Source organism: Meleagris gallopavo, chromosome Z (genome assembly GCF_905368555.1).
Source record: "Meleagris gallopavo chromosome Z, MGAL_WU_HG_1.1, whole genome shotgun sequence".
Classification (NCBI taxonomy): domain Eukaryota; kingdom Metazoa; phylum Chordata; class Aves; order Galliformes; family Phasianidae; genus Meleagris; species Meleagris gallopavo.
Window position 1 is genome coordinate 23,180,146 of NC_139435.1, and position 17,051 is coordinate 23,197,196.

The window sequence follows — 17,051 nt, forward strand, 5'->3', positions numbered from 1 at the left end:
CAGCAGTGTTATGTCAGTCCCCGTGCTCTGCTTAAAAGCTGTTCTAGTCTGCGTATGTATTTTTTAAGGCTTTTGCCTAATAGTGAAGTTAAACAACTTGAAACAGAATGTACCATTCCTCAAGAGAAAGCTGATTTTTATGGATGTTGCATGCTTATTTTTGTTCCCTTCAAGTGCAGATCACATTCAAAAATATCCCATTATTTACTCATAAGCTGTTCTATTTTTACTTTGATCCTTCTTATATTGTAACAGCAGCTAATGCTCATTCTAGTGCATTAAAATGTTGGATTTTTTTTTTTAAATTGCTGTACTCAGCATCTTTGTGCCATTTGCTGTGGGTTTGAACTGTGTGTACAGCCCTAAAATATTAGGCTTTCGAGAGTTTTGCATTGTTTCTATTAATGTTACTGTTGATTACAGATATGTGATAGTTCTTCGAAAACTACTGTGTTCTGTTGTTTGTGTTTTCAGCTTCTGAACATAATATAAAAATACACACACAGTGCTACGGTGTAGTTCCTGTTGGATTTTAATCAACATGAGTGTCCCGCAAATTATTCTTATAACCAGTGAATATTAATAGGAGAGAAAATATTGGATTTTTGTTGTTGTTGTTAAGATGATCCTAAACAACATTTCTTTCTTTACTTTTTTTTTGTCATATGCCTTCATGTAATCTTGATATTTCTGTTCCATTTATAGTAATATTAAAATTATTTTAATCAAAAAGTTTATTGTGAAAAGAGAGAGGTCCTAACTGAGTTTTCCAGTTTCTAACATGATGACTTTATCTTCATGAACTAAATTGACCCCGTGATTACTGTCTAAATTTCAAGCTTATTTTTTGCAATATGATATTAAGTTATAATTATGTATGATGATTTTATGATTGAAAGATTATGGTTGTCTTTATATATGGCCTTACGTAAGCTGGACTTCTCTAAAACAGTCTTACCTAATATTTCACTCATGCGTTTACATTCTTTTTGTATGTTATGTTTTTTAAGAAAAAGAACCATCCTGATTTCACAGTTGCATTAGTAAACACATAGGATTGTCATGTTTCTAGTATTTTTTTTTTTCTAGTAGTATGGCCTGTCAAATAATACATTAAACTGAGATAATTATGTAATTTCAAATAAAATTACTTTCTCAGCATATTATTTAACTTTTAATGCATGTTTTTGTTTGTTTAGAAATCTTGTTTTGTTTTTAGGCATGGTAAACAAACAAATCTTAAAGTATTCATAATGAAATATGTAATGTTTCAGGGATGCTGACAGGAATGAATGAGACATCTGCTACCATAAATGTTGCTCCACAGAACTCTACTAGTCGTGTAATAATTGAGAGACTAATGAAGGCAGCAAACCTGGGTGTAGTCCCTTCTGGTCAAGATAAAATACAGAGGTAAGAATACATGTCATTTGCAGTAAGATTATATTTTAATTATGAATTTCCATTGGTTCAAAATTCAACATTTTCTAATATTAGGGAAAATTTTATTGTCTGCGCTTTTAACAAATATTGTGTGCAACTTGGGCTGACATTGAATCCTAACCAGATATTAACTTGAATACTTGTCAACTCTTTATTTGAATGTATACAGTACATTAAGTATCTAGACCTTACTGAACACAGCTAGGTAAAATTGTCTGTTTCTTCATTTTGTTTCAAAGAGAAAGGATAGCCTTTTCAAAGCACAATATTTTCAATAGTGTCTATATGTTTTTCTGACTTTTGTTTCTGTTTCCAAAAGTAGGCTTGTCTGGATATATCTGGATGTATCATCTGAGAGAAGCTTGATTTTCTTCCACATTAATTTTTTTACCTGTAATATCTAACAACATAAACTACATGATTATTTTATTTTTAATTAGATGAAGATCATTTAAAGTACAGGTTGAACATACATTGAACATTTTCTTCTCCTTGCTGTGTATGTGCAAGGAAAAACATAGTTTTCATCAGCCAAGAAAGTCAATGGCTCTATCTAATTCCAGTTCAGTCCATTTTATCAAAAAGCAGTGGTACAAAATGTAAGTCGAATCAATATGGCTATTTGTTAATCATAGCTTGTAATGTGATTGACTGAAAATATTCAGTCCAGTGAATCTGTATGGGTTGTCACCTGTGACAAGAGCAAACAAGAAAATTGCTATGTATGGAAAACTGAGTAGACAGAAATAATAACAGCAAGACATCACTGGAAGCTGTTATCTTAGCCTCCTGAATTTTGCTGTTTAAATAAAAGCAACGTATCTCCTCTTAAGGTAAAGAACAATCTTTTTCTTTGAAATTTTGCTGTCTTAGATGACTATTTGGAATGCTTATGTAGCCTATGCAGCTTAAATTAGCTGATATTTTTCTTCTTTGGATTTAGTCTTTTTTGCATCACTGGGCATTTATATTGCATGGCATTAACATTAACCCAGCTGGATTTTCCTATGCATTTGATACGGTCAATGATAAAATTCTGTTTCACCATAAAAACATGGTACAGCTAGTGCAATTGCACTGAAATGATTGTCACTATTGACACCTGCTCCTCCGTGAAAGTGTCCTCATTTGTTGCATCCCTCAGGGATCTATGCAGTCTGCATTCTCAATATCAATTCAAAGACTAGGTGAGAGTGTCAATCAAGGGAGACTAAAGTGTCTGTGGTATACAGGTGTTCTCCATCTTTACCCTATCCATCACATGACACTTTGTGCAGAAGGATGGATTGTTTTGTGACCGAGTCTCAAAAAGACTACCTAAAATAATAGCTTAATACCTAATTCAGCCATGGGTTGCCTAATTGAGGAGAAGTTTCTAATTTGTTCTTGCTTTCTCTGGCTTTTTGTAAAAAGGAAGAAGTTTTCCAGAGAGAGCCAGTAACTGAATTGAAGATTTACTTGCTGTTGGATACACTCCTTCAGAGACAGTGGTTGAAGATGTGATCTTTTAGCTATACAGAACACTTCAAAGCATCCTAAAATTTGGAGTGTTCGCTGAATTGTTCTTTTCATTTGGGATAGAATATATTCGGACGATCACAGAAGTTAGAGACTAGTTAGCATTTATAATGTCCAGCAGGGAGAAAAGACATTTTTATAACAACTTAACACCTGCTAGAAGTTCCCAGAAGTGTTGGATGGTAAGAAAACAGTCCATCATTTGTTTCACTGTAAGCAAAGTTCACAAATACTATGTAGTTACAGTTGCAACTATAGAAATGGGCACAATAACTAATTAATTCTGTGATTAAGCTGTTCATCTATTAAAGACTGCTGTGTTATCGTTAATGAATCCTAGACTTAGATAAATTAATATCTGAGATTATTATTCTTAGATATTATGATTCATTATTAATGAATACTCTCAAATCTCTAAAAGAAACCACTAAAATATTTATACATATGTATATATAAAAGAAATATATAGAGATGTTAAATCAACTCTGTCATTATAGTTAACAAAATCAGAATCCATTCTTGTAAAATATCATAGATGTAAGAAGTATGGTGTGACTTGTTTTTATAACACATACAGCATTTCAAGGTGATACAATAAACAGTCACCTTTACCTTGACAAACCAGTAATGAATATGATAAAAATTTTATTTTCTCTGATAGTATTGCCATTGTCCTGTTTGTTTCATAGCAAGTAGTATTTTGGAAGAAAAAAACTGTATACAACAGTTTGTTTCATCTCATTGTGCTATTCTGTGAGTAGTTTTGTTCATTTCTTGGAAATGCTTAGTACATATCCCTTTACACTGGAAAAGCAGTACTATTTTTAACCTGACATTGCTGTCCTGCACTGTGCAGCCTGAATTGCATTAACCTCTCAGTTGGTCATTCCCAATTTGATTATTATTACTTAATGACTGCTAATGACAAGAAATGTATGTTGACTGGTAATGAAATATATTCATTCAACATGCAGTAGTATAGTTTAATACAGACCTAATCTAATGAGCAGGAACAGGTGCGTATTTCCTGGGTTGTTTTTTTTTCTGTCTGAGTATATTTGCACTCATGACAAAGATGTTGTCATGTTGGTGAGACCCAATTACTTCTCTTTAAATTTATAGCCCTATTTAAGATTGCATTTTTGCACCAAAATCACTAAGGCAACTATAGGGTTTGAAAATAAATACTTGCAACAAATACCAAGAGAATAGCATGCACTCACCAATGAAAAATGAAGTAAATGTAAACCTGTCAAACACTGGCTATACATGAATACATGTAACAGTGTAACAACGCTTTCTAACATGCTTTTTTGCTCTCTTTAACCTATGACTACTGAATTTTCATCATTAGGAGAAAGTAATAATTTGACTGTTACTGAAGGTAGATCAAAATGTCAGATAATACAGTTGATTGTATTTTAGACTGTATTTTCTGACCTGTTCTACGTATTTAAAGTTATATCTGCAAAAATTCCTAGATAATAATCAATTAATATCAGAACATGAATTTGCAGATTTGTATTCGCATTTTTGCAAAATAAACTTGTTGCACCATTTTACTTGCCTAAGTATGGTAACCTGCATCTGAAGTGAGTTCATACAAGCTAATAGGTCTCTGGGTCTTAGAAAGCTGCATATGGTGCAATCTCACATTCTTCACAGGATTTGACTGTTTTATGTATTGTTCTCTCTAGCTTTAGTCTCAAAGGGAAACGTTGTTTCAGTATTAAGACTTCTATTAAGGACAAAAATGTGAAATGAACTTAAAGACAGGATTTTTTCAGAACAAGAAATACAATTTTTCTGAGAATTTGAAAACTTCAGGAAAATTTGTGTGTGTTACTCCTCGTAAAATATTTCATAAAAGTGATTGTGGTGATTGTTGTAGAAATCTTAAAGCTTACATAGTCATTTCCATCTTCTGAGAACTACTGTTTGTTAATTATTTGAAAAGATGAAGGGTGATTTGAAAAGATGAAGAACACATAGAAATTGACCAAATAATTTAAAAAATAATCTGAATATGCCCAAAGCTTTCAGTCTTGTGATCATCTGTGGGCATCATTTGAATATCTACAAGGAAGGACACTGAAAGAAAAGTATTCTTTTCCTACAGGAAATCAAATCAGTCTGAATAACCACAGATGCACTTAAGATAAAGTATGTCTGCTGTTTCTATTCAGTATGGAAAGTCTGACAGGTATTTCAAGATAAGAGGATACATAACTGTATTTTTTCCTTCAAAGTTGATTCTTCTGAGGGCCAGCCCTTCAATACCATATCTCTGGTTGGGCAATAATACTCATTGCCTTATACACATAAAATATAAATTTTAGACTGTTCTCTTCTATTTCAAAATGTGATGAAACAAAGACTTCACAGAAATCAACATTTTCAGTATTTTTTCTTTTAACTAACACAGGCCTTATTTATCAAGAGACATCCTAGTATTATTTTCAATATCTGTTATCTGTTGCTTATTCCATCTCAGATGAATATTCTAAGAGTTCCTCAGGTGTCTTTCTGCTTTCTTCATTTTCAGCTTCATAACCTCCCACCAGGATAGGTTTTTTTCACTTTGATTGTAGCAGAAGACAACAGACAATGACAGAATGAAAGGAAGAGCTGCAGACTTTACTTACCATTAGATTGGTTTTACAATCTTCTTGAAAGTGTCAGATTACTGTCTACTGTTATTTAAGGATGAAGGAAAGGTGTCTCAGGGTTCTTTGACTTAGAAAGAAAATACTGGAAACACTGATGCAAAATATGACCACTACCTCCAAACTATGGCAGAAAAGTTTTTGTGTGCTTGAGTAGCGTATACCAGAAAAGCTCTTTCAGACCTGGAATCACACTTAGGTTTATGCTGGTGCGATTCCATTGTTGTCAGAAAAAGTATTTAATGGTATGAAGAACAGGGCTTCTTGAACTATTTTCCTCTCCTCCTTTCACTCTCTGAAGCATTTTCTAGATGGAGTGCATTGTTTTTTACTATATTGTTTCCCCCAGTGAAATGGCAAATTTTACATTCGAAATGCAAAATGATGCAGTGTAGAGCATCCTTTTTCACAGTTTTCACTCCTTAAGATTTTACTTGTGCATTGCCTAATCAGTCAGTGAGACGGAAGTCTAAACACATCAGAGTAGATACAATGAATAGATTACAGTTAACGTCAAACAACTAAATGGTCCATTCAACTAACCTGGTGCTGCTGTTGTATTTTGAAAGGAATCTACAATTAGTATCAGGAAACTGTCGGTTAGAAAATAAGTATGGTATTATCTACTTACCTTTATTCTGCTGGTCGTGGCTTTAACCTTTTGTGAATAAGTAAGTATTAACACACGTTACATATTTTCCATCTGGAGTTTGGAGATTTGCACTCTTTCAGCAAAACTAAAAACATACTGTGGAAATCATATAACAGTAAGCATACTGCAATGGATGTGCATTGAAAACCTGAAGAACCTAAGTGCAGCTAGACACAGTATAGAAACTTGCATGAAATACTAAAAGAAAAAAAAGGAAAAAGGGAAGGAAGTGAAAAAGGAAGAAAGGTAGGTCAATCCAAGGATCAACACTTGTTCTGCAGTAGCCTTTATTCCCTACCCCATGCCTGGCAGTCAGGTTGTATTCACCCCTTTTTATCATTTTTCAACCTGTCATGTCCCATTTAGGTTATATTGGCAGACTGATTCTCAAAGGAAAGAGGGTTTTGTTTACAGACAATTTTGATTATCAGAGAATGGCTTGCTTAGTAATGTTATCATCCCCGCACCTTTTTATCCAGCAACACTTAATTTGGGGAGAAAAGGTGCGTGACTGTGCGTGTGTGTAGGTGTGTATGTACTGAACAAACCTCTCTTTGAAGGAGTCCACTTGGAAAATCTTCGTCTGTGTCATCGTCCACTTTATACTAAGTTGGAAGAGCTCTCCGAAAGTTCCCAAGCCCCATCAGCCTACCATAGCTAACAACTGCAGGTGTGTGTGTCAGACAGGAAGGACTACCCATTTATTGAAGGAGAAACGTCATCTAGAAATAAATGAGAAGCAGATGTAAATTGTTTATAGTTGCTCCAGTTGGACCCAAATATATGCTCTCTGTAAGGCTGACAGATAAGTCCAACAAGCCCAGAAAAACATTTTTAAGGACCGTTTCTGATGTGTGTGTACACAGAATTGTTTTCTAACATTTCTTAATAAGTAGTTGACTTGTTTAAAGCTTTGACGATGTAAAATGTACCTCTGGCAGTAATCCCTGTGAAGCAGTTATGTGAACTGTTCTGCTTCCATAGTTTTTTAGCTGTTGGGCCTCATAATCTTTTTTTACACTTCAAGAGAGCTGTAATGAGTGGCAAAGTAAATAAACTTGTTATAAACTTGCAGCTTTGATTTTGCTTCCTAATTTCTTTAGTAGGAATTAATTAAGGGGCTAAATGCCCTAGGCAAAAGAGTTTTTCTGCAAGCTTTTATCTGTAGGTGACAGAATTCTAAACGGAATGGTGTATCCCTATCCACAGGTATTTTAATTCTTCTTGTAGACAGAATTTGTAAACTTTTAATATTTTTTAAGTTTACTGTAGAATCCCAGATGAAAAAAAAAATAATAATAAGAAGAAGATGCCTGTTAGACATCCAGGTAGGCTAACTATTTACTTTTCTTTTGTCAGCCTGTAGTGAAAGGCTTTCTGGTTAGTCACTACTTGTAGGTAAATATTTTTATTCCTAGTTTCATAAAAAATGGGATTTTTAAAAATGAATGTACCCATTCCATGGTTTCTACTATTTACTTCTTAATCAAATCCTAGTATTCCAAAACACGAAATTTCCTCACTGTTAACAAGATGGCCATGCATGTACTAATACAATTTTTGTGTGTTAACATATGATGATTTTGATTAACTGGTACAAAACACTTAATAAAGATTAAGTCTTTCTACAACATCATTTAAAGACATTTTAAATATATTACTGCACATAGGGAGTTAGTATGTGAATTGCAAAATTTAAAAATAACTTTAAGAAGTCAAATTTGAGCTCAATATTGAAAGCATATGAGTGAGTTACTTTGGATATAAAGTTAATCAAAATAGATGCCAGCCTAGTTTGCTTGCTGTCCACTAGAGGACAGCACTGCTTTTGTATCAGAGTGCTGTAAAGTGAAAAATATGTTCAGCGTTTTCTTTGAACAACAAACAGGAACCTTTTGAGTCAGTTGTTTAAGTAGAAAACATTTAATGCTTAAATAAATGAATGGGAAAATATCTTTGATTTGAAAGATTTTGAGCAGGTTTGGTATTTTTAATGTGTTTCTGTAAGGTGAATTATTTTCTTGGAATTACCTGCATTTTTACAAGTGAAAATGTATAGCTTGTTTTAAAAGAGGACCATATGTAATTCACATGTTTATCATCTTAAACTCTTTGACTACTTAAGAAAAATTAAAAGAACAGAACAGATGAGAAAAAAACAGGTCAGACAACAATGAGAATTTTCTATTTGCAAGGAGCAAAACAGCGATTCAAGTTTTCAGCTTTTTGAAGTTTTGGAAAGGATATACATCCAAGTAAAAAATGCTGAAGTTTCTGAACTAGGAGGAAATACCGGGGAAGATCATGCAGCATCTTTTGAACATGTGGAGTACTGCTGTCTACTGGACAGCAAGTTTTGAGGACTTGTGCGGATTCATGCACTGTTACTAGAAATACAGTGAGCTGCTCAGTGTTTACAGAGGACAAGCTCAAAATCTTTAGCAATAAAAAATACTTCAGCAAAAAAATACTTTCACAATAAAATTAAATGATAAAAATACAGTGCAGATTTGAATGTACTATTTTACAATTAAATTCCAAAATAGTTAATATTGAAAATAAGTTACATCTTGGTAATGAATTACATATGTTGAACAATTTAATTTAAGAGAGATGTTAAAACAGCATTAACTGGTCTGGAAAAGAAATAAAGCATCCCAAAATATCGTTATGTAATTTTTAATATAAATATTAATCAAATTGTGTGACCTGATAACCAATGTTAAGCGAGTTTATTTCTGAAAGGTTGAAATCACCAAGTTAAGAAAAAGATGTTTCTCTTTGTGAATATGCTTCTGCTGCTTTGTTTCATTAAGCTTACTGCATTCGCAGGTCTGAGTTAATTCACAGTAATGCTATGCCATATACTTTTTTCATGTTCTACTGCATATTCAGAGGAGAACATGTAGGCCAATTATAAGATAAAATGAATATATTATGAATATATATTCATTCATATAAAATGAATGAATATAAGGGCTAACTGAAAATATTTTTATGTCCATATGATACACTGAAATCTATATTATAGTTGTTCATTCTTACACTTACAAACTGAAGACTAGCTCACAGTAGTATTTTTTTTTCCTTTGAATATATTCATCGCATAACTTGATTACATGTTTCTGAACTTTGGACTAATTATTTATCTATGGCTAGGGCAGAACACTGCATCTTGTGATTGTCTTTCTTACTAATAGGATTCTGTCTGCTTCAGCAGGCAATAATTGAAGGCTTAATGTGCAGGATTTAAAAAAAAAAAAAAAAAGTTTTAGCTTCCATGGGCCATTGTCACTGTTTCTGGTGAGCAATAAAACTGAAAAAAAAAAGAAAATTTAGTTTAAATAGAGGAATCAAAGATGAAAAAGAGTGCCTGACAGGAAAGAGCATGTGCTTTAGCGCTGGTGAATTATGTGTCACAAACCCCGCTCTGTTGTGAACAAATATCCAGATAGCATTCAGCTGTAAATTCACTTTTTCAAATCTTGAATTTTAAAGATTAGATTTTTAGAGTGAGTTACTCTGTTGCTCTCTGTTCCTCAGCTTGAAATTTTCATAATCTTTCCAAGTGAAAATGCCTCTCTTGCATATTGAAGCTATCTTCTTTCAACAAATAAAGGAAAAAAATAACTGCTAGTCCTTAGTGAAGCTAGCATTTGGTAAATGCTGTCACACTGTAATCCTGATACTCTGTTATTTTTCCTTTATTAGGAATTCCAACTAATTATAAATAAAATATCCTTATAGGACAACCATTAAAAAAATTGTATTTTCACTACCAGGACTATATTTATTTTTAACTGTTGAAAGACTGAATGACTTCATAAAAATACACAATGCTTTATTGATGCTCATTTAGAATATGGTACATTTTCGTAGCTACTGACAGATACCATATTTCTGCAAGTCTGTGAACTACTCTTTTCTTTTGCCATGTCGCATAACCTTAGAATATTTAATGTTCTTTTTAAAGAAACATATATATCTTTGGGAAAACTTAGAACATGCGGATAACTGCAGTGTAACAGAAACACCTAAAAATATTTGGTTCTGTTTTCTGAATGTTCCTCTCATGTACATTGTGGGTCTCTCATCATTTTGTTTGTTTTTCACGTTCACTGCTCTATTCTTTATTTTGTTTGCTGCAACAGAGCCACATGGATATTATTATGCCTTATTCCAAGAGTTGCCCAAATGACAATTTCTCTGTTTTGGAGAAATTTTCTCTACTAACAACCGGTGTACAAGTCAGATTTTAATGTTTGACAGTGCAGTTTCCAAGGCTTCAGTCAGACTATGAAGCCTAATTGTTGTTAATATCTTTTTTAAAATATTTAGATTCAAATTCTTATCTTTAAGACAATATCAACTTTCACAAAGAGTAAAAATAATTACTGGCTTCATGGGAAAATAAAAGTTGTTCTACAGCTTCTTACAAAGAATAAACACCTGCTATACAAAGTGATTAATTTTTGCTGCTGAAAAAATTTTAATAGCTTTCTGATCTAACTATTTCGTTGAGCAGAACACATGTATCATAAAATTCATATTGTAAGTGTAAGCATATATAATAATATGTACTTACTTTAAAAATCAGATTCTACCCAAATTGTTAAATGACAGAGTTTTTAAAACATCAGAATAATTAGCAAATCAGTTTTACTGATTAAATATTGTAACCAAAAGTCAACAGGCTTCATCTTTAATAACTGAGTTAGTTTCAAGATTCAAATCAACCACTTATAACTGGTTTCAGAAACTTCTTCCCCATTTTAAGGAACAGATTTCAGTTTCCAAAGTTCAGAGGCTGTAGTAAGCCCATTCTGTTGGTGAAAAGATGTCATCTCGTCCTGGTTTTTTTTATGAAGTGACTCCAGATCACTGACCATTTATACAAAGTTAGCCAATGCTAGTTAAGCATACTAACATTTTGTGTGGAATAATCCAAGTTTCAGACCCTTCACACCTTGCAAACCACCTGAAAACTCGCATTTATTGACGTTTCTTTGCAGAGGTATGGAAAAGTAATATTAATCACCTATCAGATTTTGCAAATGCACTTGTGAAAATATTGGCACCAAACTCATCTCTGGTGCTCTGGTCTCTCCCAGCTTTCTCAGAACACTGACTTCATATCACTTTCAGTTTTAATAAAAGAGGTAAAATCAGGCCTTGGGGCTATGCAACACAGCAGGAATGCCAACTACCTACCCTTGTGTGTGCATCCTGCTCAGACATAATCCGTTCTGGGTTGTCCCAGGACACAATTCTTAAGTAAATAAAGTGACTAATCAGACGATTGTTTATATAATTATTCCCCTGTCAAAATCAACAAGAGAAATAGTGATCTTTCACATTGCCCTGCAAATAGACAAAATCACCGATAGAAGTAGCTAAGTAGTTAATTTTTATAGTAGTGATGTTGTTTCAGAAGCTCCTATTATAGGGAAAGGGCTTTGAATGTATCTGTAATCCGGACAAAAGAAATAGATTGACCTGTGATGGGTGACATTAGAGAAGTGCCCCGTGTTTCCTTAATTAGTATAATGTGTTATGAGATTTTGATATGCTTAGTTTAAAAAGAAAAAAAGGCAGAAATTACTTCTCGTTTAAAGAGAACCTGCTTCCTGCTTAAGTGGCTAATATTTTAATTAAATCTGGAGTGAAGTTTTTTGAGTATCTCCTGATAAACTCCCTCCTTTATGTTGATGGTAATTAAACAGATCCCTAAGGACCCGAGCAGGCGCTTTGCGAGGCCCGTGCTAATTGTCAGACATGAGACACTGACCAGTTGGTTTGCTCTTGAATAGCCGACAGCGTGCTGTCAGCCTAGCAGTTTTATTTTTCTGCATTGTGCGCTGTTGTCAGGGCTAACTGGGTCCTTTTGTGGCTGAAGATGTTGCGCAAATTGAGGCAGATGGCTCTGGTTCAGACACGTGTCCTTCAGCGGGAGGAGATTGGCCCTGCAAAGTGGGGTCAGGCTGGGTCGCAGACCTGCTCCTCACTTGTTCTTGTTCTCAAAAGCCCATGTGCAGAAACTTGGTTGTTGTCAAGTAACCAGCTACAACATCAACGACAACAAAAAACACACAAAAAAGCCTGGCGTGCTCCTTGTGGGATATGGAGGACGAGGCTACTGCCATCCTCATCCTTCCTGTCTCTTGGGCTATGCTGTGTATGCAGAATGAATTAACAGGATTGACAGAAGTTCATTGTGCCTAAAATGGCTTTTCAATCCATTGTGGTGCTTAAAAGGCTAGTTTTGCTTTTAATTCCGTGTAATTAGTGGTTTCCTCATGTCTTGGAATTCAGTAATGGTGGATTAGACCTAAATTTTATTTATCTGGATATATATATATATGTTTGCTTTGTAGGACTAGAAAATACATAAATGTTGACTATGTTTATGTGATAAATATTCTGGAGATTAAATACAATCACAGACAAAATGTGTGGTGTCTTGCTTTTATCATTATTTCAGAGGCTGGTGTTGGAAGTTTATTAGTTTGAGTATTTTTAGCCTGAATTAATTCCTGAGGTGGCAGGAGGGTGCGCTTTTCTGGAAACACAACTGTGTAGCCTTTGGAAGTGTTTTACTGCATTTAGTGTCTTTGGATTTTCTTTGAGGCACCAAATGATGTTTACCCATGAAAATCCCCTTAGAACTGAATTCGGATCAACCATGCACACTAAAATAGTTCCTGAGATCTGTACAGAAGCTGAAGTTTTGGAATGTAAATAATTATTTGATTTAAGTAGATTTTGTTATGCGTATTATTAAATTTGGAGTTTTGCACAGTCCCTTTTTTTTCCTGAGGTGCTAAAATATTTGCACAACAATGAAGAAATATTCTGTAAAATTTATGGTTTCATGGCGTATCCTCTGAAATTGACTAATGAAATTGGAGACATTTTCTTAATACATGAGGTCATTTAATTGTTGCAGGAAAAAAACATTAGTAACCTTTAGCCTTACAGTTCACAGTGATTTCTTTTTCCTTTTTTTTTTTCTTTTCATCCACTCTAGGTTTGCAGCAAAGACTGTGCACAGTGGGTCACTGATGCTAGTCACAGTGGAGCTGAAGGAGAGCTCTACAGCACAGCTCATCATAAATACTGAGAAAACTGTGATTGGTTCTGTTCTGCTGCGGGAGCTGAAGCCTGTCCTGTCCCAGGGGTAACCTGCTTACATCTGGACTTCAGAATCTGGCACACAACAAAAGTGCCTGGCATCCACTACTGCTGCCTTTCATTTATAATAATAGCCCTTCCATCTGGCAGTGGGGGGAAGAATACACTCTTGACATTCTTCTGCTTTAGAATGCTAGTGTATGCAAGTCGTCTCCTTTTTTTCTGCTTGCTAACCAAAGAACATATATTTTACTGTCAGTTATCTGCATTCTTAAATGTATTTCCCATTTGTTCTATCTGAGTACTTTCCTCTCTTTCCACCCCCCTTCCTTTCCCCACTGTAGTGGACAAATATTAGATAATGAAGTTGAAAGGAAATTGCACTGCTTAAGAATTGTGTTAAAAATAGCAGATAGATAGGTTCCAGCAACATATGCAACAATTATATGTGCACTTCAGAGAAGCACACACTTGTACAACAAATACAGGAAAATTGCTTTGTGAAAATCCATGTGCACCTGAACTCACGTAGTAAGAATATTGTTCCCATTTGATGTGATTTTCTTAAATATTTCTGTAAAGCTGCCAATAAAGTAGTGCTTTTAGCAGAAAGTGCCTCTTTCTTGTTTTGTTAGAGATCCTGTGATGATCATCAGTAATATATACAACTGGCCAATTTGAAGTAAATATTAACAAGATTGGATGCTATGTATGCACTAGGAAACACTTTTTGTGAAAGTTGACAGTGTCTGTGCTTCAATTTTAATTTTCTGATACACAGTTACATTTTTGTTACTAAACAAAACATGTCATTCTTATTTTCAAATTAGCCTATTTATAAAATTCTGATGAGAAGAACTGTTGGGACATACTGTTGCCTAGCTTAGTAAATCATTCAGATTCTTTTTGTCAATTTTTTATTATATACCTAAATTAGAATATCTCCCACCTGCGCATAAACCATACTTCAGGTAAAGAGAAATTCATAAGCACAGCTGCTGAACTACATCTGAGAAGACCAAAGGCTGTGCCACGTTGGTGGCACCCTGGTTTCTGCCTACTGTGGCTACAGCCTAAGTATGATTTTGCCTACTGTGGCTACAGCCTAAGTATGATTTTGACTTCACTTTTTGATTATGTGATAGTTTACATAAAGATGCTGAGCTTTGTCATTTCATATCAGTTCTTACCTCTAACATGGCTTTCCCTAGCAACTCATGGCTCTACAACAGATGTTTTCATAACACAAAGAAGAGATTTAGATAACTCTGCACCTTTGCTCTGTCATCAGGACCCTTTGCATGGTCCTTCTGTGGTCCTGCTTGGTTTAGTTTAACGAGCAACAGGAAATACTTCTTCAGAAATGTTGCTTTGCTGCATAGTGGAAAATTCTAAGATTTTGTGCAAGAATTTAGTATAGCTACACAGTAGCCCTAATACGTAGAAGAGTTCACTGGCAAGTTCTAAATAGACTTTTTTCTAGGTATTGGAATTGCACTTCTGTTAGAAACATAGTTCTAGGTTTCATTACACCCAAATATGTTGGCATTTCTCAGGCAAAGAAACAGGAATCTAATGCGCTCAACAGGAATGCAGATTTTTAAGTCAACATTTGTATTATTTTCTAAAGTCCTAATTTTGCAGTAAGATTTTTTTTTAATTATCAAGTGTGATATAAAAGTTATAACTCAAACATTCGCAAAATTATTCACAGTAGAAAATCATCGCATAGAAAATGCAGATTGGTCTAGATACTCAGTGAGAGGGTGCTGTGGGAAAGGTGCATAACTACTTTGTAAGAAAAGATTCAACTGAGAAACCTTCAACCATGTTTGTAAGGGAAAAAAAAAAAAAAAAAAACAGGAAGTGTACCACACTATAAATTGAAGGAAAAATATTATTGCTGTACGTCACACAAGTTACTGAGGAATTCTGCCTCTTTAGAGGACTTTACACAGTTTACTGGTGAAGACGAGAAATGCGTATAATGAGGATATTTAGGGCATTTTTGGTATTAATTTACTTTTTTCAATACTTGGTGATTTGGTCCTATGGTTAAGTAACTCTTGATACAGGTATTTGTATCAAGACTGACGGATACAGGACTCACAGTGTGATTTGCAGATTTATTCTGGCTTTCCAACTTTCCAACTTTCTCCGTGGACACTTAAACAGTAAAATATGTGTGCAATAAATCTCAACTCTTCACAAACCTAAACATAAGCACCTTATACATGTCTTAATATCAACAGCACAAGTTGCGCTCAGTCATAATTCAGTTGGTAATAGTTAGCAACAGTTCCTTGCTTTTGCCACGTCATTTTTATTCACTTTCCTTCCTACTTTTCATAATTTATAGAGGCATGTTAAAGCATATCAGAATGTGAAGTAGATGGCTAGTCTGAATTGCCAGCTGGAATTCACTTCAGAGTAGTTTGTACCAGGTAATGGCTGGTTACAACTACAAGTTTTTTCAGGAGCTGCACACTGATAACCATCTGACTTCTGCAAGAACCTGGACATCTGAGTCAGTCCTACCCAAAGTAATTAAAACTCAGAGAGACTCTAAAGTTTTGGTCTACTGTGTTAGAACTAGTTATGGGTTAAAAAATCACTAAGTATGAGCAGGGGCAAACTAGAAAGTTTCTGCATAGTGAGAGACTGACAGATTCTTTGCCTCATGGTTGTTTCCACTCATCCACACATATACAACCTTGTGGAGTCCTTTTTGTTTAGGAGAAGTGTAGAGGTTGATTTTTTGTTTGTTTTTTTTGTTGTTGTTGTTCAAGGGATTGGGGTTTTGTTCGGTTTTCTATAGTTGTTGTGTTTCTTTTTTTTAATAGAACCATTCCCATGCTTGTGCTTTATTTTAAAACAACAAGCTGTTGGAAACAATGTGGTACATGAAAAGCTGGTAAGTAATTGGACAGCAGAATACAAACATTGGCTTGATGCATGACCATCAAAATAACTTGTTTTTCGTCTTATTTTCCTTTCATATTTTATGAAAGGATATTAGGAAATAAAAGGATAATAGATTCTTTCCTACATACTCAGCTTTAATTCTGGTTATTCGTTTCTGAAGAAAACTGCAGAAATAGAAATGGTTCTAGAACTAGGAGCCAAATGATGGAAGATATAAATAGAATACCATGTGAAAGGACATTGGAAGTAACAAGTGTTTTTAGAGCAGGGACACGATATATTCACATCAGTATGTGAAATGATGAATGACATAGAAAGGATTATTTGGGTTTTCATGATGATCTTTTCTACTAACTCAGGAACAAGATAGCACTCTGTAATATCAATAAAACAATAAATTGGAGGAAGGAATTAACATATTTTCCTTGTTTTTAAATACAACATATACTTAAGCTCTCGTCATCTGTTGTCACGAGATAGCACTGATAACATAAGGTGAAACAAAATTGGAAATGTACATTAGTAAAAGAATACACAGATATGTATTGGATAGGATACAGAAAAACACAAGGGCTCAAAATCCTCTTGATCTGTGTTTTAGACTAATTAGTGGTATTCTATGATAGGATTAAATCCTTTTGCACGTATTCTTTTGTAATGGCCCATCACAATAATTAGTACTAATTCTTTTTAAAAAGTATTCAATTACTGAACTG

General features: G+C 34.2%; 1 protein-coding gene across 2 annotated transcripts in view; it reads left to right on the top strand.

Moving 5' to 3' along the window:
- The window catches only part of AP3B1 (adaptor related protein complex 3 subunit beta 1), a 162,327-nt gene extending 148,305 nt beyond the window's left edge, over window positions 1–14,022 (top strand). The window contains exons 26-27 of one of the 2 annotated variants that reach the window (XM_085212812.1): window positions 1,275–1,413; window positions 6,840–13,376. In XM_085212812.1, coding sequence (XP_085068938.1) covers window positions 1,275–1,413; window positions 6,840–6,888 — 188 coding nt within the window. In that variant the 3' untranslated portion in view covers window positions 6,889–13,376. Of the gene's footprint in view, window positions 1–1,274; window positions 1,414–6,839 lie in introns of both variants that reach the window. The other variant, XM_085212811.1, reaches the window with a different exon arrangement.
- The last annotated feature ends 3,029 nt before the right edge of the window (window positions 14,023–17,051 follow it).